Source organism: Colias croceus, chromosome 8 (assembly GCF_905220415.1).
Source record: "Colias croceus chromosome 8, ilColCroc2.1".
In the NCBI taxonomy this organism is placed as follows: Eukaryota; Metazoa; Arthropoda; class Insecta; order Lepidoptera; family Pieridae; genus Colias; species Colias croceus.
In genome coordinates, this window is record NC_059544.1 from 58566 (window position 1) to 84505 (window position 25940).

A 25940-nucleotide genomic window follows, 5' to 3' on the forward strand; every position below is an offset into this window, starting at 1 on the left:
ACCGATCTCACGCATATAATTAAAAAGTGGTGATTAAAGTACGAGTGTTGTAAGACCGCATTCCAATTAGCCTGACACTTCACTTCCCAGAGTTATTAAAGCCACTATTCCGTGGAAACTGCGCATCATATTATTCCAATAAGAACCGAATAGTACCTAATAGGTGATGCGCTTGGATGACGGGAAAGAAATAGAACCTTAATTTTATTGATATTATAATGAATATTATTCATTTCTGTGCCTTCACTGTCTTTAACTAGTACTTGTCGTACCTAGTCTTGAAAAAGAGATTTAACATAATGCATAATAAATAATAATATGTTTTATTTAATGCTAAAACATATTATATACCTAGGTGGGTACAATATAATGCAAAGTTAATGTTTATTTCAATCAAAATTGATTTCGTTTCGATTAGTGCACGATGTGGGAATCGTAAACAGAAAAAGCGGTCGAAGTTAAAGTTCACAGGTAATACGCGAATCGCGTGGAGCCGCGCCGGACGCGCCGGACGCGCCGCTCCGCCCGCATTACATATTATCGTAGGTAATAGAATAATAGTATTTCACAATCACTACCTCACCGAGATACATTCATTGTGCAATGGAGTCATATCCAATTTGAATTCATATTAATGTAATCTGTTTAATATGCCTAAATATTTCAAAAACATAAGCATCAGTCAAATAACTGGATGAATTTAAACAATCCTGTAAGAAATAAAAAATAATTGGATCTTATAAGACAAAAAGTTGGATTCAAGTAGTCTGTGCCTATTAGACGTAAAAAATTACCCGTCGTACAAAAAGAGAACACGTAGGTATATTCCAATAAGCCGCTAAAGAAAAATACTAAAGAGCGATGCATAAAGAGTTCTTCGGAATGATAGATTATATTTATTGACGGCGTCATCATTAAATAGTTCGTTTCGAGCATTCGACTCAATTAGAGGTCGCGGCTCCTGTGAGCGTAACGCGTGTGTTTGTTTATCACAGTCACTACGTTTAATTAGCGGGCTCGGCGGGCGCGGCTGATCGCGGCTCGTTAGGCGGCGGGCGGCGGCGGACGGGCCGGCGGGCCGCCGAGCGACATCGCGCGATGAGTCGATACCTACTATCGCTGAAACTTTAACGAGCTTTCGATAACGAGTTTCGATCGCGACCTTTGTGATATGAAGCGAAGTTATTTATTGCTCACCAAATGTCATGCGTTAATAATAAACACAGAAATTAAACGAACGAAACCGACGCTCCGTTTGTGTCATGTAGAGCACGAATACACCGCACTCTTTAAATATGTAAATAGCATTTGTAATCCTGTATTTATTGGGACGGTTATTGAGATCCATTTACCGATATTTTCACGCAAATTGCCACACAATAAAGTTTCGCCTGTGAAAGCTTAAAGCATTAATTGCGATTATAATTATTATAAATAATCAAAGACAGATTTACATTCAAGTAATGAAACAAACACATGTGGTGCATACTGCATATTATGCTGAGGATCAAAACGTGCCTTCAAGGAGGTCACGGCGGGGTGCCGCCCGCTGCCGTGTGGCCCGCACACACACACACACACACACACATACGCACGCAATCATAATATAAACAGACACAAATGTTATCAGGTGAGACCATTAACTGCTTTATTAAAACTGGACTTGCATAATGTAGTTCTTAGTTTGTCATTGGTCATATAAAAATAATTTGAAATATGAGCTTTTCTAATTTCTATATTATGTTAATTTGAGCGCAAATACTTACTATTTTGAGATTCTATAACATTTATGTTGCAAGAAACAGTTAAAAAATATAACGAGTATAATTTGAATAATTAGCTTTAATTCTACTTATAACATCAACTCATTCAAGCTGGTGCACATAAGAAGGCCACGGCAATGTGAATTGGAGAGCAATCATACAGGTCGCCTTTTTCTCGATCAAATCACGCAAATGAGTAAGATCACGGAGGCCGTAATGGAGCTGCGACGTGCGCCGCCGTCACCCGCCGACACCCGCCGACACCGCCGCCGCTGGCCGACACCGTGTGACCGACACCTCTCACTGCATTACACTCAATTACACTGTATTACACCAGCGCAGGTGCTTCGATCACATTATGCTAAACTGCATCGAGTACGCGTCGGCCTGTTACCATTTCGAAATGTAACAAGTCAACCGCTCCATCTTTCGGACGATGTTTTTAACAAAAGACTATGAACCTAAATGCTAATTCTTTAATTATTATCAACTCTTTAGTTGACCCGCAATTACTGGTAGGTATACTTTAAAGAAACAACCATATTTAAAACGAGACTTGAGAATTGATAAACAAATCGAACGATTAACGATAAGTTAGGACAATATGTGAATGACTAGGCTGGATGAAAGCAATGAATGATTAATTAATTAGCGAGCTAGGGACCGCCCGCGGCTGCGCTCGCGTGCGCGGCCTGCGGCCTGCGGCCTGCGATGGATGCGGCCGGACCATTTCTCAACCATTTGTTTTGTAATTTGTTTCAACTTAATCGACTGCCCTTCTACGGAGCCCGGCAATTAGCTCGTCCTTATATTCTTTTATTTTAACTCTACGTGTTCTTCAATCTGTTCATTTTGCGATTTTTATTGCATATAGAGTCTCAATAAAAGTTATCGACATTAAAATATAAGGCGGCTCGGAGCATACTTTTGTCTCATATTTTCCTTTGGTCAAAATACATTTAATTTATTTCGAAAGAAACGTTCAAGCGACGATTCAAACACGAAACCCGGCTTCTTTCCCAGTGGCGTAGTGATTTTAGGAAGTCGTAGTTAAATAATAGAGACGTAACTCAATGACTATGTTTACGAGAGCAATCATTTTAAGAATAATGAGGTGTTGTTGTTATGGTTCTGGTTATGTTAGACGGCAGGAATTAGGCCGAGGCAGGCGGCGGCGGTTCCCACGGCCCGGCATTAAATCTCATGACGGACTAATAATTGGTCGGCACTCGGCGACCATCACACGGCGTCGCGGCCGCTCCTCTGCCGATCTCTGTACTGACGTGTCACTACCTTATCGAATTATGACCGTTTTCTCCGTAACACGAATAACAGTTTCCAAAAATAGCTTTTATGATTTTTATGATCTGAAAATAAACATTCGTGTAAGTCTACTAATACCAATATAATTCAAATTGACATGATAATTTGATTAATATTATAGGTGAATCTGATTTGAATTCAGAAATACTAACTAACACTGATATTTTTTTTAATATGAAATAGCAGAAAAACGAATGTAACAGCTCTTCGATTGAACTAAATGAAGACGACTCAGCTGCGTCGTATAAGGAGGCAGAGGGCGAGAGGAGCCGCAAAAACATCCCCCGGAATGTGCGCCGCTGGTCTGCGGCAGCCGCACCGCACCGCACCGCCGCCGGCCGGGAGCAGCCGTGTGTGTGATGGAGATGCGCTACAAAAATAGCGGCTTGATTGGGTTTTTACGGTCGAATTGGTGGGACCGCTAGGAATTCAGTGGCCAGGGGACGGCGGGCCGGGAGGGGCCGTTGGAGGACCTCAATTTAAAATTTAGATAAGCGGAATAAACGCGCGCCGGAATGTGCGGAAAGTCGACGCAGCCCGGCTCAAACATCCATATTTTATTCGTCTAAAGTCTATCGCAGCCGACCGACCGGGAGCTCACTCGCCATAGCGCTTCATATCTCGGAAATAATAAATAAATGAGTAAAAACGCTCTCAAATGTACATACCTAATCATGTTTGTCGTTAGCTCGTTTTGACGAGTCAATTCAGCGCCGTTAATCACTCATCCGTACTAATTAAACGCTTCGCCAAAAGAACGTTCCGATGAGCCATTAGCGAGGCGCACTCGGAACGAGTTAACCCTTCCATTGACGGCGCCGGCCGCATCAGCCTGGAAATGCAAAGTGGTCATCGAGACCCCGATTCGATTCAATTAAAACCGCTCGCCGACGATCTGCATGTGATGGGGGTTAATTGCGTGGCGATAATGGCTCCATCGCAGCAGTCACGCTGTCACCGCACGCATGCTAACGATATCACATTTGCGGGTTAGAATTGTTCATATGCGCACATGTTTACGAGCACACGATCACAATATTGCTTGCAGAATGTCACCTGTGCCTGTGCGCGGCGATGTGCGTGTGTGCGCGACGCAGCGAGATCAGAACACGCCCGTCACCAAACCGGAACCGGCCACTCGCCGAGGCTTCGGGTTAACAACGTATTCACATGAGAACAAAACATCAATTCGGTATGCAAATTCTCCAAAAATTGTATGAATAAATTCACAGAACAGGTACGGCCTAATTGCCACCGTAGTGAGCGATGTTCATAAAAACTATAGGTTTATCTCGCTTACGATCAACGGCTTTCATGTTTATGGCCAAAGTTATAATTATAATTAGTGGAATACGATAATTAGCATATTAAACTCGGCGGGTCGCGGGCTCATTACTGCGGTAATTGAAAACATCGCGCTCTTATAATATTCCTACGATAATAATAATTGTTCATTATTAATCAACGTTAAGTACGTGCAGTGATTAATTTCACTGGTAAACATACGCAACCTTCTTTTCATAACATTCAACGGAAACGTCAAATTACTAGGTAATCATTACATATTTTAATATTGTTGTTTAATATTATAATTTCTGATATTTCAGGTGAAGTGAAATAGCGTAGACGACACTCGCATTCTGTTACGAGTATATGCATTACAACAGTTTAAACTCTGATCCGTGCCAAATGGTCAAACTGATGATTGACTGACTGGTTTGACCATTCAAAAGTCTAATTGACTAAGTTTGATTTGCTAGACCCTGTACGGACATTGGTCTGCCTGGTCACCCAGCTTAAAGTCGTCTAAGCACACGCTTAGACGACTTTGTCACTCGTTTAGAAGCTTTTCATTTTTTTATAGGAGCATCTACGTGTTTCTTTTATAATTTACGCCAAGACAACGGCATTATAAAATCTATGTGATGAGACACCAAGAAAATATTAATTAGATGATATTATGCAGCTCAGAGCCCTGACGGTTTTTATAACTGAAAATACATCTGCAATTAATGAATTAACTAGAAATATAATAACATAAAATGGACCTTGAATGAATGTAATTTTATAAAACCATTTGACTCGCTCATTTTTAACTCAATCATCAAAGAGTTGTTATGTTATAAAGTTCCGAGTGCAGTATATTACAATAATAAGAGCCGTGATGCCGCGCTCTATGTCCACACGGCTTCGCTCTCATTTTATTAGTGCTCCAACAGTCATTTTCAATTTAAATACCATAGATAAAAACTGACTTTTCATTCCTATTGAAGCTATTTTAGAAACAGTTAAAACATGATGACCTTTTTCAAAGAAAAGTTGCTGGCAACAATTTCTCCTGATCAACTTCCACCTCAAATAACAAAAGTTTCCTTTTAAAATTTTTGTTTTTGAAGTGTTTCTTCAATTTTTGAATATCAATCATAAAATAATATCATCTATATTACTTCAATATCGTTCGTAGAGCGCAGCGGCGGATGGCGGGCGGCGATGACAAGGGATCGCGCGCAGCACTCGCAACGCTCACCTTAACAACTTTGCATAATATTCACATTCACCGCCGCTCGATTAATAGTTCTACAAACAGTTTTTATCTAACTGTAATGTAATCCGTTTTATTTTATACATTTACATAACGACGGCGAACATAAATAATTGCGTGCCTTTACGGCCTTCGACTCGACTCTATTATAACGATGTTTAACTTAAAATAACCAAAAGGGAGCACTTTCAAGCTCGAGCCGAGCGAATAATAAAGCCATCTTAAAACCATTTCCAACATATTCAACGTCCAATTGTACCGCACTAGAATTAAAACGGGTAAGGAAGGGTAAATATTTTATCTCGGCCCTTCAGACCCCACTCTTCAGGAAAGGGATAAAAGGTCTCGGCGAATTACTCAAAATGAAAAGTGTTTACCGAAAGCACTCTCCGGAGTATCGGGCACATTGTGCTCGCGTCGCGGCGCGAATAATAACTTTAAGATTTGGCCACTGCTCAGTGCTCAGTGCTCTGGCTGCTCCGGATGTTAAGGCCCGCCGCCCGCTGCCCGCCGCCCGCCGGCCACCGGCCACCAGCGGCGCACCCTTCCACGGGACTCACGGAATCGTTTATTGTCTACTTCCCTCTATACGCGTTCCATATTCCGTCGACATATGTTTAGCGAATCTTTACATGTACGTGATTTGTGATTCAGCACAGGGGACGATGTAGAGCTATGAGAATGAATGAATTATTAGCCTAAAATTAATGATTTCACGAATGGCAAATTGAAAAATATTAAATATATATATGTGCAATTAAATGCGCATAAAATGCTCCATAAAGACGCATTTTAATATACCCTAATTAGCGGATCCGCACTGATATTTTGAAGCCAAAGGCGCTATAATATTTTTATTGCTAGTGAAAATTTTAAAACCATTGCTTTAAAGTAATGACATCATCATTGCCAGAACTGAGAAATTTATTGTAGTTTATTTTTTCTTGCTATTGAGTTTCGAAAATTCAGAATAAGTGTAAATAAATATGAAACTGATAATATCATTATAATTTAATCTATGTAGAGCAAATCGTCATTTGCATGCAAATATTAAAGTTTTATCAATTCATTACATACTATAGGTATATGTATATTATTTAGTTGTATTCTATTTTAATAATGTAAATGTTAGCAAATTAAAATATCGGTTACGTAATAACAAAGTTCTAGAAGGTAAAAAGCTCGAAGAAAGCGCACACAAACACACAGACGCGTATCTCAGCTAATTAATCCTTGTCTGAGTAATCACATTGGAAACACTCGTAATTAGAATTAATTGGACAATTTCAGGAAGACTACTTTGTTACGAGCCGAGTGAGTTTAAACAAATTAGCTGTATTGTAGTGCGCCTGCGCGGGCTGTCAGCTGTCAGCTGCGGCCAGCGGCACCCGACGCTACCTTATAATATTGTTGTAATACCTTAGTGGTCAGCATTTAGTGTAGTATTAGAATGTAGTTTGAAAAAAGTAACTACGTGTAATTAGATTAAATTTGGAAAAATATAAATTATTCATAAACGACTTTGACGTCGGTGTTTGTTTTTCTCATTTTTTTAAAGTGCGTAACAGGAAACGCGTCGGTGTTGTTATCTTATATATTTATAACTCAAAATTTAACATAATTATGATCACTATCTCTTGTTCCCGTTTAATGAATAACTGTTATGCGAGAACTTGGTGAGCAATAGTTACTATAAATATGTTGATTTTCCGATAGATACGAATCATATTTTCCGTAGTAGGTATGCACCTAGATAAGTGCGTGTAGAGTTAGGAGGTCCCGTACTCAGATAACATGTTGACTTGCATTGTACAGTTGAACATTGTGTAGCGGACGAGTCATCGCGTCGGATTATTCAATAACCCTTCTTCAATTAACGTCCAAATTACTTTCGTATTTAAGTTCATTTGTATTTTGCTATCACAATAATAGCAGATGATGGATGCTAGCTCAACGATTTAAAAGATCTCACTGTGTTTTTTCCGTACAGCGGATTAACATTACTCATTTACTTGAAACATCTGCATCATAATAATAACACAACGTTAAAATTTAAATTTAAGTAGCGAACCGTAAACAGACAAAAAGCATAGTTGACGTAAATAAGTAGGTATGATTTGATTAATAGGATGGCCCGAGCGGTGCGCGGCGGCGTGTCTGTCTGTTTGTCCACCCGTACACCCGCGTGTGCCGAGATAGCGGGCAGGTGCCGCTGCTATAAAAAAATAAAGTGCGATTTAAGTACGAGTGGCGCTTATCTTACAGATTCTGCCTGATAAATTATTTCCTTATAAGATATGATACTTTATTTCGAAAGATCGTTCCTTGTCACTAATTAGACTGTTTATGTTTCTTAGCTTTTTTGTTAACACACATCGGTTAGAGACTCGTGAGTTCATCTTCTACAAAACATTCATAAATGACACAATATGACGAGCGTCGTCAGGGCATTGACCTCATTTAAATAGGGAAAGGTTGTGAAAAATTGACAATAATTGCACATGCGGTGCGCGGTATGCGTTTCTGGCTGGAGGGGAGGAAGTGGAGGGAAGTCGTAAATTGAGGAGCGCACGCACGTCGCCCACGCTTCGCCCGGCCGCTCGCCCGCGCCGCCCGCGCCGCCCGTGCCGCTCGCCCGCACAGCCACCGCGCATTCCCGCTCCATCACGTAACTGACAACGATCGCCTCCAATAACGTCACGGGATTACAAGACAATTTGACTATCAACTATCAATGAATGCGTCTTATTTGCTGAATTTTTCTGATAAGTTGCTATTTCTTATACGAACTCTAGGCAAAATTTATTCCAATAGGATACTAGATGTTGGTAAATATTATTAATACAAGCACTTCTCGTGCTCGAAACCCGCCTAGGCAACGAGGTTGTAATAAAATATATAATGCATAACGTGAGGTACCATTGTGAAAACGTGCAATAATTTAATCGAAGTAATAATTAAATAAACCCATATTTAGAACTTTATGCACTGTAACGGAACCGTTCATGTTTGTTTAGAAATAATTTTTTCTCCACATCGGAAAATACCTCAATGCGATAAAAACACCACAAACAACGGTTCAGGGTGCATATTATATGAATGGGAAATCATGAAGTACCCAGGAATGCGACCTTGACCCCGGCGCGCAGGTGCGCACGCGACACAAATATCATCGCGAGTCGCTCACCCCCGCTCCCCCCGCCCCATGCCCCAGCGGTCCCGTTACGTACGCAAATTGCGCTAATTAATGATATCCACAGATAACATTTGCGCTAATTGATCGGAAAGGTCAGGCGGCGCTCGATCAACTGTTATTGTGCCACCACGCACACTGCATGTTTTCAGTTACATTTTTAAATTGCAGATTGTCAATAATAAAATCTATTACAAACAGGTATATTACCTAATTGTTTACCGAAGTATTCGTGTCTAAAATGTTAAAGTACATAATATTATATGTATTGTATATTTAGAACACAAAGCTATCGTCACTTATATTACTTACTTATTAAAACTTGGAAGGCGAAAATTATGAATGCTCTTTATTGCACCTCAATTAAAACTACTATAAAAGAGAACACAGCAATATTTTATATGTTATACTTATAGCCAATTGTTGAATACAAAACATTTATTACATTAAAAAAAAGTGGCTAATACAAGTCATGAGCACGTACTGAGCGCTTTACCTCCGCTATTAACTACCGGATCCCATGCCGACGGTAATTCACTACTTACATTCGATCCCACTTTGAGTAGTAACTCCACTTCACTGTATTTGCAAAAAATCTTCTATTTTAGTAGGTACTGCATTCGCGTTTAATTGGCTACAATGGTAATATGGCTGCAAAACTTCCCACAGCGTCGCGAGAACCGTAAAGACCTAAGACACGGTGAACGCTGAACTTCATTTAAATTTACCTCTACATTGCTCTACATAGGTGATTCGAAACGAATTTACGTTTATTACAATTCAACGCTATTTTCATATCTATTTCGGAATAATCATACCGTCCAGGGGCTAACCTCATAACGAGATTGGAAGCATATTGATCGCGCGGTGATGGTCAATTACAGCGAGTAACCGCAAGCGGCAAGCAGCGAGCAGCGAGCGGCGAGCGGCGAGCACGTGCGCGGAGCGGCGCTGATGAGATGCACACACCGCACGCACTCCGCCAAAACTGTTCAATTATGATTTAATGGGATCCGCCGGCAACCTGCCCAATTACGTCGTACACAACACCATTTGCGATGCTTATGAGAAATATATCTACTTGACCTTTCGGAGATCCAAAAAAGATGCTTCGATTTCCTTTCGTTCCGTTACACTCTATAGTTCAAACCTATTATACAGGGTGTAATCGTTAAGTGTGCACAAGCGATTATTCCGTAACTATTGCAGATACCAAAAAACTTTAAACTGATATCGAAAGTACTTAACCTAATGAGTAAAATCGCCATAATAAATTTTTAAAAATAAAATGAGAAATTTCCAAAAACGTTACATTAAACGCTTCCATACATTTTATTTACCATACATTTTGTATTCATAGCAGATTTTCAAAGTGATGTCCTCATTGTGCAATGCAATGAGGAGCTCTATTTACAGTTTCTAAATGAACTTCCCTTCAAATTTGCGAAGTAATTAAAGCAGAAAACCAAAAAAAGAAAGAAAAAGCTAAAATCTTTCATATTAAATGTACTAGGTTGATCCAAAAGTAATGATAATTGGGTATTTTCTGTGCACATAAAAATATAAAATAAATGTTTTTTGCTTGCTCATGTATTCACTAAGTAATCACAAAAAAATCATATCAACAGGCCACGTTTCCAATTATTTACATTAATTTGAATGTGAACCGTGCGTTCCAGAATGTTTCCCGACGAAAAGAAGAAACAACGAGACATGTAGAGGGTAAATTTCTAAATTTTTAATGATATCAGGATAATTTTTTGGCACGTTTTGTGATCATGGACGTTACCCGAGTTCACCATGTTTATGCTGAAACCAAAAAAACAATCAATGTCCTGGATGCGAGCTTCCAAAGTGACGATGAAGAAATTCAAAGTGAAAATCAGTAGGTTAGATTAAAGCGGTAGTTTTTTGGGACGCTGAAGGAATAATTATGGTGGAATATTTTAAAAAGGTAGCCACTTTATTGTGCTCTTACTAAACAGACCAAATTAAAAGATTGCGGTAGGTTAGTAAGGAAAAGAGACATGGAAAACTGCGGACCTGAACGCTGTTTTACCAAGACAACGCACCAGATCACAAAGCGTCAGTTGCGATGGCTGCCATTCAAGAATCGGCATTCCAAATGCTTGAACACCTACCCTATTTTTTAGATCTAGCTCCTATTTACTTTTATCTCTTTCCTCGGCACAAGAAACACTTTCTTAGCAATAAATTATTTTAAGACGACAGCGAAGTGATGGCCGCGTGGAGGGGTTTTTGTGGATGAAGTCAAAGTTTTTTTTTAAAGTTTAGGAAAATAAATATTGAAGTATATTTTCTAGTTAGAAGACTATCTAGAGAACTACATAATTATTATAACTGTAATGACCTTGTTTAATATTGTCGTATCTCATACTAAATGTATGGGAGGGTTTCAAGTTAATTTTTTAGATATTTCTCGTTTTATTTTTAAAAATTTATTATGGCCATTTTACTCATTAGGTTAAATACTTTCGATATCAGTTTAAAGTTTTTTGATATCTGTAATAGTTACGGAATAATCGCCTGTGCACACTTAACGATAACACCCTGTATAATATATTTTGGATTTTAAATTATCATATTAGCATCAGAATTATTTTAATCAAAAGTGTTTTTATTTAAAGTCTATTAGTACGTCTGCACGCTCCGTGAAATTAGAAAAAGAATGTAACTGTTTGCAAAATACCACGAACGCCAATAATTCCACGTAACGTCTAAAATAACATTTGCAATTATAATTCCATCGGCTAGTGATTAGGCAGGAGTCGGGACGCTAGTCAACAACGCATCTCGTAACGAACAGTTAGGTCAACAATTATACGGTGCCGTTAAAGGGCAGCTCAGTCTGGACTTAATGCATGCATAGCGGGACCTCAACGGACGCAGGTGGCCAACGGGACCCAAAGGTCAGGAGCGCCCTCGCGCCCGGCGCCCTCGCGCCCACGCCGCCGTCGCGACCCTCCGCCTGCCAAATCGCGGCACATTCTCACAAAACCTTTTACAACCTCTCCAAATGTACTTTGAACAACTGTTACACACTTTATTTAAGATGAATAGATTTACTTCGCGAGGGTCTCGAATTTATTTTTATTTGAGACCCGATAGCTCCGTTTACGACGAATTGTTAAAAACAATTATTATGCGCATTGAAACCTTAAAATATCGAAACATAACAGATAGGTAGTTTAAAAAGTTACGTTAGGCAATAAAAGCGTAGCTGTATTCAAATGGCCGGTGCTTTCTTTTATGGCAGTAACTGTAAGGCGTTATGCGTAACGGCGTGCAATTTTTACGATTTCGATTGTTTATGTTTTTTAACTTTTTGTTTGGGACAATAAATGAGAAAGTCACGTGGTCGCGCGACGCAGCGGAATATTTTTTGCCGATCGCTTTCCCCGACACAAAAGCCCTCGTAATTGCTTCTTCGAGCCTTCCCTAATTCGATAAAAGAGAAAATAATACATTTTTTGTTTGAATGCATTGTCACGAAGGACGTTCGAAATGTTATAACGCTAGTGATAAAAAGTCGAAATAGTTTTAAAAGATAATACCTAAGTAATTGCGGTGACGTAACAAGATTTCATTTCAGATGAGGACCAGAGAAGTTTACACGCAACAAAACAAAAGAAAGGTAGATAATTTATGATCTTACGGGATGAAGATACAGTTCCGATATCAGCTGTTTACAGGCTCATAGTTGGGGGCGAGTCACGCGGCGGCCTGCGTCAAACCGCACTTGGATGTTTCAATACTTAAAAATTATTTTATAATAACAAAGTCGTCTATGTAAAATGCTGCTAAAATATACCCCATATACCGAAAGGTTCATCAGGGTCGAGAAAGCCTATTTACCTGGCGTCGAAGATAATCATTTAAATTTTATATGAAAAACGATTATATCAGACGTTTATTTTTTTTTCCGATAATATGAGCAAAGTCGGATAATGGTTGGTTACGCTTACCATGAAATAAAGTTAATACTTAATATCAATCAGTGCCCGAATGAATAGAAAGGACATAATTATCACGTGCTTTATTATATTTGACTTCCTCATTTTGTGTGTTACTGCAGTCTATAAAGTGGAAAGACTCACCCGAGTTCATGTCAGCTCGAAGGCAGAGTCCAGACAAGCAGCCCCGAGCGGCCCCCGCCGGCCGGCGCTCGGGACAGAAAAACTAAAGGTCAGCTCAGCTAACGGGACCGCTCGTGTGACGTGCTACCCTGCACTAACCCTCACCGACCTCACCGACCCTCGCAGGGCTCACCAGTGACCGTTGTGACACAACTACTGCGCTTTACGTGTAAGCTAACGACTTTCTGTTATTATGTTTATAGATGGCTTACATTAATTATTGTTTTGTTGTTTTCTCCACTGCCTAATGTATGGAACTTTTTAATTGATTACGAAACTTAAAAAATACAATTATCGCTCATCGCGCAATTGTTTAAATGTTATTGTATAAATATTATCTACACTAAGCACCTTTAATTGGTGGTGTAACATTTGACAGTTATGTGTGTGTTGATTTAGGAATGTAAATGCACGATCGAGACTGATCATATCGGTTTACAAAGTAAGGATAGGAGAAAGCTATTTGAGATGCAAACCGACAGCACACGGTCACGTGAACACGCAAATTTCTTTCTAGAAAGAAACGTTGATTTGCGTACTCTCGCCATGCTGCTGTTCCGCGAAGATGTGCTTTGCATACGGTTTTGGTGCGGCGACAGTTAGCGCGTCACCTCCCCAGCCCCACTGGTGCGGCGCCTCGCTGTGCCCACTGCCCACTGGCCTAGCGCCTGGCGTGCCATTTCAAACATTGTACTTTATAATTACACAAATACAATGACTTATTGTGTTATATGTGTGCAATTAGCTAAACGTTAACGTGGCCGACGGTGGCAAAAATCTATAGCGGTCACAAATAGAAAGACCTGTCTAAAATATGCAAATGTAGGATTTGTATCCTTTTGTAATTATTCTAGCTTTCTGCTCGCGGCTTCGCCCGCATTTTCTAAAACCTTATAAATTATATACTAAACCCTTACTCGAAAACCATTCTATCTATTAAAAAAAAACTGCATTAAATCTGTTGCGTAGTTTTAAAGTTTTAAGCATACGTAGGGACATAGGGACAGAGAAAGTGACTTATGTTTTATACTATGTAGTGATTTCCTTTAAATGCTAATCCGATACAGGTTGGAAGAAATCTGATTCAGTTGCCATACTCACTAGGTATTGAAATAAATGCAATACATTTCGTTTGAATAAAGTTATACTTCCTGACTACATAATTTGCAAATATTTTGACGATAGTGCGGGGAGCTTGTGCAGCCAATCGGCGCGACCACTAGACCAAGGAGTTCGTCTGTAATCGTGTGTCATGTTTAAATGCTCATTCACCATCGATATGTTACGTACAAATGATACACACCATTAATCACAATATAAAAATAGAAGATATACAATCACTTGAACATCATCAAATCCATCGGAAATTCATGTTTTAGGGTGGGCAGTTTAATATATGCTTTATCAATTGATTTCATTTTAGGAGCAAATACAGCTGAACTGTTTATGTACATTTGCATAACACCGAATTCTAGATAATACGTTCCCCTACCCCTTATATATCATACGAAAAGGTCAGTTATCTAGGAAACTGGACTTCAGCCGATATTCCGATTGTAGAACTCGGTGAAATTTTGCAGAAAATGTTGGAATGAAAATATTTTCTCTCAACTGGAGTCGATTTATAAACCCAGCGGTCACGAGTAGGTGCGGTGATATTGAACTGAATAAATTAATCGTAGAAAGTAGAGTGACCCGACCGGCGCGGGCGCAGTAAACAACACGGGAAAAAACTGCTTTGCATGTTCCGTGAATGCACTCGTCGTTTTTTTAGCTAGACTCTTTCTCCAGCTCCGCTTGCCCCATAAATAATAGGCAAGGCTTGAGTGCGCACGGGCCCGGCCGTGGCTACTCGCTAGCGCCGCTCACGCTCGCCGCTCACGCTCACGCTCACGCTCACGCTCGCCGCTCGTCCGCTTATCGCGCGCGCTGCATCATTATTCGACACATTAGCCTTGGGTATCGTGCATTCAACAGATGCTTTTGTTCCAGTTTTACTTTGAACTAAGTCAAAATACTAAAAGCGATTTCGGTTAAATCATTTTTCATTTGTAAGTTGCTATGAAGAGTTTTTTTCCTATGCTATTCACAGATTTGAATAAATTAGCAATAGCCATCCATTTTCATTGTCCAATAGAAATCCTCCTAAGTCCTACCTTCATTTTCATGACGATAGAGGAGCCTCAAACTACTGAGGCAGCGCACGATGCGTATTGCATGTGCAAATGTTTATGATCGCAATGAACATTTACATACATTTTAGTGCATGTAGTTACATGATCGTGTAATATTCAAGAGATTTTTTGTACAATGTAATTACACGTTTGAAGTCGTCTGACGTCTGTTATGTTTTGCAAGTCGAGACAAAACCCACAGTATGCATAAAGTGCGCTCTGAAGGTATCTACTCGCAGTGAACGGTAGATTGTACGATATAACTGTCACAAAAGGAAAGAAAAGCATAAATTATAAATCCATAAAAGTCTGAATGATAAATGTGGACAAATCTTAGAAAATAACAATGTGCAGAAAAACGAATAAATTATAGTATTTCGCACCGGGAAGAAAGAGCGGTGTCTTCAAAATGTGATTGATTTTCAGATTCCGGACAAAAGCTAGCAAAAAATTGCGCCGACTAACCTGGACGTATGCAAATCCTTTGTTACCTTCGCACCCTAGCCTGCACGCCATTCTGACCTTTATTCTTAACTAAGAGTATGCACAATCTTCGGTGAATTGTATTGCAATGTGCCGAGAAACTTTTTCACATGACCACCGCAAAGAATAATCTACGATCTACTCGTAAGTGCATTTAGAAATTTCAATACGCATCGAGCCCGCATTTATTTCAAAGTTCTCAGAATTCAACAAAGCGACCGTAACAGTCGCCCAAAAAACTAACTACTTAGGTAGGTATCAAATAAATTTTGATAATCGCGAATCTGATTCACTTTTTTATATTTCTTCTAGTTTCTAAAACACGTTCGTGTGTTATTGTTTTGTCGAGCGATAACAATTATAATAAATTAAGTACTAAGTCTCATGTTACAGACACATCGTTACGAGCCGAGTCGGTAGTTTCATGTTAATTGCAATTATACCCGAACTTTAATTTGAATTTAGTTTAATTCGTATTTGAATAAGTGAGATTTTTTGCGCGTGAACATGCGCCGTACAAATTTTTGTTTAGTGTCTCGCGAAGATAGTAATCAGTAGCTGTTAGATGGTTAACGGTGGACAGAACTCTCGTTAACACGGCTCTCAGCTATCTCGTATCAGATCATTTACATTATTTTGAATGGATATCAAGCCTGTACTTAATGTGATCGCCGAATGAATTTGTTTTTATGAATTAATTAAAAACGCATGAAAATATTATTTTTATCAAATTTGTCAAAGTTGTTTAATAGACAACAAAGAACTGCGTCCAGCAAAGGGATTTTATTAATATTCAGATAATTTACGGATAATTATTTACCGACTAGTTGTGATTGGCCAACCATCGGTACAATATGAGAGCAAAAGTGTTGGTTTTTACCTTTAATTGAAATAATAATGCTTTTAATTGTAATCTATGTAGTTGGTATTTGTCTAGACTTATTCCGTTTAATATAATAATAAACAAAGGGACACGTGGATGTCTTCATAACTCAATGAATGCTCCTAATTCATCGAAGGATATAAATCAGCCAATAACCGTCTACTACTACTAGTCTGGTGTCGCTTTTTGTCAGGGCATTGCGATATAGAAGCAACGTGAATGCGCAGTATGGCTAAAAGACGTTACTCGATTATGTCCGAATACAAAGATAATATTATCTGCCCGGTGCATGAAACACATTAAAATCGCCATTAGCGCCGCGCCCGGCTCCGTCTGCCGCTCGCAATAAATCTTCAAAAAAACCATTCACCGCGGCAAAAACTCATAGAAATGGATAGAATATGCAAGCTTGATTGTTCGCCGGTGAAATGAAAAAAGGCGCAGATGGTCGCACAGGCGCGGCGCGGGCGCAGGTAGCCAGCGCGCATGCAAATGTGCCGACCCTGCGCCTCACGTGCTAACTCACTTGATAGCGGACTATTACTTCTACGTCTTGATCTACATTAATTGCTACGTTTATCGATCATGTACAGTCATTATATGCAACACCTTGCGGTTGCAACATGGAACTCTATACTAACTTGTATAAATATTATATTTTACGCTTAATCCCATTCAGTTCGATGTCGGTATAACATTGCTCTTGGATTGATACGAATGGATGATGTTATATTATATTCTTACATATTTTCACGATAATGTTGTGCATCATAGCATAATTAAACAGAAATGAGTATTCCGGAATGCATTTCACAACGTTTGCACGTGTTACCTGCGGCCCACTTTACCTCGTCATGCAAAAAATTAGAATATTGGCATGTTAGCTGTTGCCGCCTGTCTGACGATTTGTTCAACAACGGTTATCTTTCCTTTTTAATTTATATTTGCACAAGTAATTTCAATAGAACGGCGAAATGTAAGAAAATTAGCAATAAATATGCGCTTCGTTATGTGAAAATTATAGTGTGAAGAACTTATACTTAATTATACGTTTATCGTGTTTGCGTTGAATTCAAATACAAAATTAAATTAATAATCCGAGTCGCGTTCACGCGTCCAGATGGAGCTGCGGATAATTGTTAAGAATTAACAAAGCCAGTGCCCAGTGGAGAGGTCGCCAGTCGGCAGTCGGCACGATGAATTAGTTATTGTTTATTGGGCTAACGATGATGATGTGCTTTCGAAAAGTCCGCATCACCGCGGAGCTATTAATTTGAAAGCGATGTAGATAAGACAAGGGAAGACGCCGAGAATGGGATCGGTGACAAAATCGTGGACAGCCGATCTGTTCGGCTCCGCGGAGCATTGACATGCAAAGCGCGGTGTGCCGCAGGGCTGCCGCTTTGGACCGATGATATTTAATGTTTACAATTTTGGATAATAAAATAATGAACGTTGAATTACATTAAATAACTTTACTGCTTTTAAATTAACACAAGTAGTTAATTCGTTTTGGAGCGCTTTATTAAATAAATGCAGCTATTATAAAATTAAATTTGAAAGTCATGTGCACGGTTAAAATTAATACCTAGTGTGATTTGTGCACCTAAAATAATCATACCTGTAAACGTAAATTAATGCAACATGTTTGCCTGAGAATACACTGGAGTTGTATAACAAACGACAATAGTGATGATAATCATGTAAGAAGGTGTGAAAAGTCTTTTTCAATCTAAGTAATGTAAATGATTCATGTAGTTAATGTAAAGAAAAGCATTTTCAATTATGTTAGAAAAATAATGATTGTGGTGTTTGTAAAAAAAAAGATTGAAAGAAAAATGACGTCTAGTAGATCATAAAATACAGTATATAATTGGATCCACGTAGCCATAGACGTGATAAATACGACATATTTTTAATGAATTTACCACTGAGCCAATAGTTGTAAAAAATCTTATTTAAGCCTCTGAGTACAATAAAAAATATAGTGTTTTCTTGAAATAGTTCAACCTTATATAAAAGCGCTTGGTCATCGCGCGACGTCGCGCCGGCACGCCGCGGCCGCGCGCGCGTGCGGAACGGACGACGCGACATTTTGTTTCATCAATACTTATACCTAATTACTTACCAAGTTTTTAAATTAGTGTGAATTGTACTACTTTTTACGCGGCACAATTAAACGGTGATAGTGTAACGGGAACGGCATTATGGCGACGGTGTTGCCGAGATTTTTAACTCGAATTCTAATTCGACAAAGGAATACTCCAAATTAATTATGTGTACTTTAAAGTACTTTTGTTGTATTCTTAGTGTGAAATTACTGAAAAGTTAAAAGTTAATTCAAAGAAAAATTTTTGATGGCAGCGAAGAAAAAACGAAATGGTAAACGACTTCTTGTGCTCTATCGCTTAGTAGACATCTCGCGTTAGCTTCATTGAAAGAGCTTCAACAGACAGATCACATAAGATTGTAAACCACTATATGTAATTACGTGGGTATTAATCAAATATCCGCGGCGACATGTTTCGGTATGTCGCCCGTCGGCCGGCGACGCGCGCGCGGCAAAAAGCGCTCCCACGCCGACGTGACGTGCCAACACATACACACGTCCACACACACGCACGTCACTCATTACGTCATTCGCCACATTGCACACATACTGTAGGTATTTATTTAATGCCCCTGCATTGATTTGTATTGGGGATAATGACACTATGACACATAGATAAAAATATATTAATGTATCATAGGCTTTATTTTAATCATTGAATTGAAATTAATTAGAATTCAAATGTTTTACGATTTACTGGTTTTTCATCAGTAAAATAGCCTTATGCAAATAATATATTATATTTGGGAAATTTGGTTAAATTATGAATGAGCTCCGATAGGCATAACGTAACCGAAAACTATTTTAACTAGAGCCTGCGGAGCCCTAAAAGCTATATTGACCCATTTACATTGAGTTGCGTTGACTAGACATGAGCCAGTACATAAAATAGTCTCTCGTATAACAAACTGCTTATCGGGAGCTCGATATGTAGATTATTGAATAGAGTCGAGCCTTATACGTCGGCTTTCAATGGTAATCATAGGCGGACGCAAAAGGCGACAGCTACTGACATTATGCAGCTAGTCGCAACGGTACTGCGCTGCGGCCGCGAGCTGCGAGCTGCGGGCTGCGAGCTGCGAGCTGCGAGGATTTGACGTAGGTGCCACTAATCATATTGTGGCCAAGACATTTATTTCCATATTATTCCTTTCGCAATAAACCTTTAAAAATAATTCTTCAGATGACTAGAGATCACCGCTTAAACATAAACTTTAGTAACTATTTAGTATTACTGCATAGTTGGGGCAAAAGTTTTAGTTTACAGTAACCTATAGCAAGGTAACTCGGCGCTCGGAGCGGCTGGTAGCCGGCCCGTGCAGCCGCGGTGTCACCGCTCCGCCGCGAATCTATTCGGAACCAACCAAATTATTCACTCGTTAGAGCGTAATGAATCTCATCAGTGATGGTCCGAAGCGTGGTTCCATCACGTTTACGCTTTTTGCAGATTGTCCACGAAATAGATTTGCTGAGATTGCTATTTAAATCACTGGAATTTATCAAATGAATGTACCGAGTTTCTTTCAATAGGAAATAAACAGAAACGTGAACGCGCTTCGTCAGCGCAGTACGTGGAAATGCCGTTTCTCTGATTGAAATGTGTCACCGTGTAATATGTCCCAAATTTGAATCGGCCTCGCCTCGACGGTTCTGTTCGAGCGGACCGTTTGGAAAGCGATCGACGTTAGAGTTCCGCGAAGAGGCCGCAAAAAGCGCGGCGTCTGCGCCGAAAGCTTCCTCCGACCCATTCATCCCGTAATTAACGCGCACAAAAACCCACCTAGATGAGAATTAGAAATGTTTCGGTGCTCCCGCGCGGCAAAAAGGGCTGCATTTGAATTAATTCAATTAAATCGTTTTGTCTCTCTCGGCCGGCTCGATTCATTGAACTGGACGTCGTCGAATTTGTTTTTCCCGTTCACACAATAAGAAGTGGAGGAATTAGTGCCGGTGGTTCTCGGTACGCAGCTGGGCGCGGGCGCAGGAAGCGGCGCTGCAGCGCTGGCGCGGACAAAAAATTAATTAGGCAATTTGGGGACCGCGCTAGCGTCATATTCTAATGAAGGAAGCTCCGCGGTGCATTGTAATTGTGATTTCATTGTTAAAGCGATGTGTTGGGCACGTTAGCGATAGAGGTACAACATCACGGCTTGAGGTAGTCTAAAAGATGTAACTGACATCTACATATAATGTTTAGGTACGTCACGCGAATTTCCAACATTATTGTATCATATCATATTGGCCGCTAAATATAATAAGGCCTATGCCAAAGAGCAAGACAATCATAAAACCGGTGTCTAATACAAACAATAATATTTTAATTTGATGTTGCTTTCATAAACTAACATGTTCAATAATACATAGGTTAGTAAGTAGTTTTGAGAAGAAATGTAACATTTATGTTGTTAATAAAGGCTTTATTTATTTATTTATTTATTTATTATTGGCCGCTAAAAAGACATCGTATTCTTTAAACACTTATCTCATGTCAGCGAATGCTTGAATATTCAAAACAATAATCAGATAAAATAAGCAAAATAGCGCAATATGTATGTAGATGCGATATAAAAGTTATTCCAAAATGGACTGTATTCACTCACCGTTAAGGTCGAGCACCATCTGAGTGTTGAAGAAGCCACTGACGTCACCGCGGCCCGACACTGCAACAACGATACTATATTAATTCCAAAATATACATTCATTGCGTCATGAAATATTTTTGATAATGAGACTAGACTAAAGCAAAAACAGCCGGCAAAAACCAAAAATCTACATAAAAAACTCTAGAAAACGTGTATCAATTAATTATAAGTAGAGCTTGTTAAATTATATTTGCATTAGCTCTCTGTAACTTATTCTTAGTCTAGAGTCTAGACGTATATATATATAATACGTATAATTAACAACAATCGACCCCAGTATGAGTGCAGCCCCGAGCGAAGTAGATCAACCTGCTGTAGAAATGTTTCAAAGATCAAGGTAACTACAAATTTGAAACCATGTCCAAACATCCAGTAGTTAATGTATGATGACATAATACACGTATAAAAACATTTGGATGGACTCTAGGAAAACACAACGTTTTTATTCATTAGTGAACTGCTTCCTGCACGGGTAAAAGCTTTATACCTAATTTATAAAAAGATAACATCAATCTTCTTTCTGTTACTTCGTGCTGCTTTACTGCAAATTATCTCCGAGCTAACTTGCATTTGAAGCCTACTTCTTACTTGTAATATATTTATATTATATCGTTTGAAATATCTACGAACATTATGACCGTTCCTTATTGTATTCCAATTTGATTTACTTTATCTGTGAAAAGACCAGAGGATACTGGGGAATATACCTGCACCTCGCGTTATGAGAAGTTGAAGCAATTATTTGAATCGAATAATTGCAAAAAAACTAGAATAAGACATGCACATCTATAGTTAAAGTAAACACAACATCAGGCCATATTTGGACACATGCAACAGTTTCAACATATTATAAATACATAAGAATAATATAGACCCAATAATATCTTAAAAGTAAACAGACAAATATGACAATGTAAGGCTGAACTTACTCCCCGGCGCAGAGCTGAGCGCGTTGTCATCGAGAGGTTCCTAAGCAGCCGATACTCAGATCGAATAATATTGGGTTTCCCAAATTACCTTATCGCTCGAGCGGTCCGTCGGAGAGCATGCCGCAAACTAGTCATTACGACATACAATAATAATGATGTTTGTTAATGTAAAGCGTTTAATGTATCGGCCGCTAAATGGTCGGTGACGTCACAGGCCCGTTGCGCGTTTTATTGCGAGCTATCGGTCGCGTGGATCGAGTCTCAGCGCTGCCGAGGGACTCGACCAGCTTGCAGCTTATTGTTCAATAGCTGCGAATGAGCTGCCGGTTGCTGTGTATTTGTTTAGTCATGTATTCGTTGGATGAGCTTGTATTATATCACGTGTTAATTGTTAAAGATTGTTAAAGTGTGTTGTATTCTCTAATTTTATCTTTCTCTTTATCTAATTTTATCTATTTTCAGTTAAATCTTTAAGAAATCTAATGCGTACTTTAATGTGAAATAAAACATATATATTACACAAAACATTGACAAAAAAGCCGTATTGATCATTGCTATAAATCCGAAATGAAATATCGCACGGAACTTACACTGTAGATACACTTTCTATGAATGTCTTACCTTTTAATTTAACGTTTATGCATAGAATTAGCACATAAATATTTCATTTAATGAATAAATTATTGTCGTAAACTTGTTTAACAGATTTTAGACAAAATTATTCATGTTAATCGTCATAAACATTGGGTATATTATGTCGCATGTCATGCTTTCCTTATAGCACGTTCGCGATAGAGCGTCGGGTTTAATAACTAACGAATTGCATGTTATATCCACAACAAAGTGTTTTATTTCACAACTCAATCAGCAATAAAATATTCATTGCGTGAGGCTCGGACTGGACTGGAGCTCACTTTAGCAGCTAGTAACAGCAAGCTACGTTCCTAGAGCGCTCTTCTAAGCTTTAGATATCACTTTTTTAGTGTCAGTTCATAAGCGTAATCAACCGGGTGATAAATTTAAACAAATTTTAAAATGTTGTTTCTTTTCCTTGCCAAAAAGGATCACGAATTATTAATAATTAAACTATATATTTATGAAATGCTTGTAAAAATAGGTACTAAGTTAGTATTTTTTTTGTAAAATTGAAAGATATTACAATAAATATAAATAGGTAATGCCAAGAAAAAGCACTTTTTTACAAGATTTGTTAGACACATTCATAATAAAGTGTAATAAATTAATAATAAAAAGTTTATACCATGTTAAGTGTCAAATAAAACAAAGATTAGGTAATGCTCTAAATTGGACGTAAAATATAGGCTGATATTTGATTTATAAAATATAATTATTAGCAAACATTGACATCTCTGAGGCGCTACTGTCGATTAGTTCAGTCCCATAGACTTGACAAGTACGTGCGTAAGATAGTTTATGGATATCAGTGGATGGTCAGTGGTCAGTGGTCACGGTCACGGACACGCTCGGCGACGCGTGACAAGCGCGCGCCGCGGGTTTGTCCGCAACTGATACCCGCGATACGCATCTAGATCGCACGATTATTGTTGCCGAGCAAAGCTCCACCGAACGTCATGTAACTGTGAATAGCTTTAAATTATTATCGTATCCTACAGCTTGATTTAAGAAATATAATTAGAATGACACGCGGAAACGGTAAATGGTATTTTTTGAATAGCTGTGATGTTAAAAGAACTATTTAAATCTCAAAATCATGAACCGAGTATTTGATAAATACAAAAGAATTCAACGACGTTTTTTTGCCTCGTACTCCTTGAATATATTTTTTAGCAAAATGATAAATCTATTTTAAAAACTCTACCATTATACTGCAGGTTTCTCTTTAGAATAGATAACAGACAACGCTTGTTTGAAACCAACACACATGGTTTACACCTCATAAATATGTGTGAATATCGATACAGTCGTATGTCATTGGCACCCCATCTAACCCCAGCAAAAATACTAAAGCGAACGGCTCTACAATGGCATTTATAAACAACACTTTACTCCATTTCCATAGGAATGAGCCCTATTAGGGTTAATAGATTATGCCGTTATAAATATGGGCAAAAAGTGAACGAAACGAGGATAAACAAGTCGTCTGGGGAAGGTCCCGGCGGGGGAGATGCTATCGCCGCGCCGGCCGCACCTGTGGCGCCGCGCCCGCGCACCCGCGCTGCCGGGATCCCGCGCTGCCGGGCCTCCGCAACCGGGCACCCGGCACCCGAGCTGCTCGCATGGGACAAGCACAACAACGAATTGTTTTATTGCACGTAATCATGGCCTTCGCAGCTAAACACACACGACGCTTGCACTTGTGATTTGAATTCTGATAGCGCGAGGTGATACACGATGTTACTCGATTCATATCTCATATACTTTTATGAACTAGTGCATACCGATGATAGCATTCATTCAACATACGAATGCTTTATGCGATTCGAAAGTGCTACTAAATAGTAGTCTAATTGAATAAATGAATGTTTGAGTTTGAGTTTGAGTTTATTTGTTTTATGAATGGGGTCGTGTATGAACGTGTGTGTGTGGAAGATATTGAATAATTTTTGTAAATTTACAAGGCGTGCCCTTTTTGATTTGTGATCTTAAAGCTTCTGATATGTGATGTAGGCCGCTTTGTGCTCATTGACTTTAAGCCAAAAAAGTTCATAACATTTCAAGTCTGTATACTCTCTATATTTAATATTTAGTGAAATTCTCATCGAAGTAGCTTTTTACCCGTGATAAATTACATTGTCGGGATTAAATCGGCTACCGGAGACTCCTATTTAGATTCATCAACTAGTCACAGCTGTGGAATGTTGACGCTACAGATAGATGACACATCAGTTAACTTTTCCTTATGACTTTAAAGAAAACACTGAAGAATTTCTGCGCATTCACATACATAAAATAATGGTCCTGCTAACGAAAATAGCAACGTTCTCCCTACTGAAGGCGGATTACAGATATCTAGTCAATTTGCGACGTTTGGTTGATGTAGTTACAGCGGCGAAGCACGTAAGCACGTCAAACAAAGCGCTGGTAATGTCTGTGGGCGCACGCTTCATTAGGCGCCGCGCGTGGTGGCCGGGCTGCCGGGTGGCCGGGCGGGCGGCGGCCGGGCCCGCTTGCCAATTTCCGTCCCGCGCAGCCGTGCGCACGGCGCCGCCGCACGAATCATAAAAGCCTTAATGGGATTTAAATTCCACCCGTTGTTTGGATTTAGCGGTCCCGGGGCGCGCGCCGGCCGCACTATTTCACGCGACGCGATTCATCGCGGGCCCTGAGCGATGGCCGCGCTCTAAACGCCACCCTCGCCCGTTTATTTCCCTATCCTTTAATACGATGCTATCTTTCGGGTCCGATTACGGGCGAATGAGAATTCTCCGGGACGATTACTTATTCCTTTGAAGTGAGGCAACAATTCTATTAGGGCGCCCCTCGACCTCCGTTTACTTTAAACGAAATGTGCTTCTGATCGCGCATTCCGCGATTGCCCGCTTTTGTTTTCGTTCCCGAACCTTTTACTTTACTTATTATTTCGTAAAGGGCGATGCGGCCTCGTCCTGAATTAAGCGCAAGCCGGGCTGTAAACAGAGAAGAGATCATCGAATGTCACAAAGGGCAAGATGGAAAGGTTTAAACTTCCACCCTCTCTCCCGGCGGGACCAAGGATATATTGCGCCCGGGCTTTCGGCCTGACCGGTCGGTTTATTTCAT

At 39.4% G+C, this 25940-nt stretch overlaps 1 protein-coding gene across 1 annotated transcript in view; it reads right to left on the reverse strand.

Annotated features, from left to right (window-relative positions):
- The window catches only part of LOC123694114 (POU domain, class 2, transcription factor 3-like), a 71722-nt gene that overhangs the window by 36885 nt on the left and 8897 nt on the right, over window positions 1-25940 (reverse strand). Inside the window, exon 2 of the mRNA XM_045639433.1 lies at window positions 21229-21288. Within this exon, the coding sequence (XP_045495389.1) occupies window positions 21229-21288 (60 nt within the window). The remainder of the gene's footprint in view (window positions 1-21228; window positions 21289-25940) is intronic.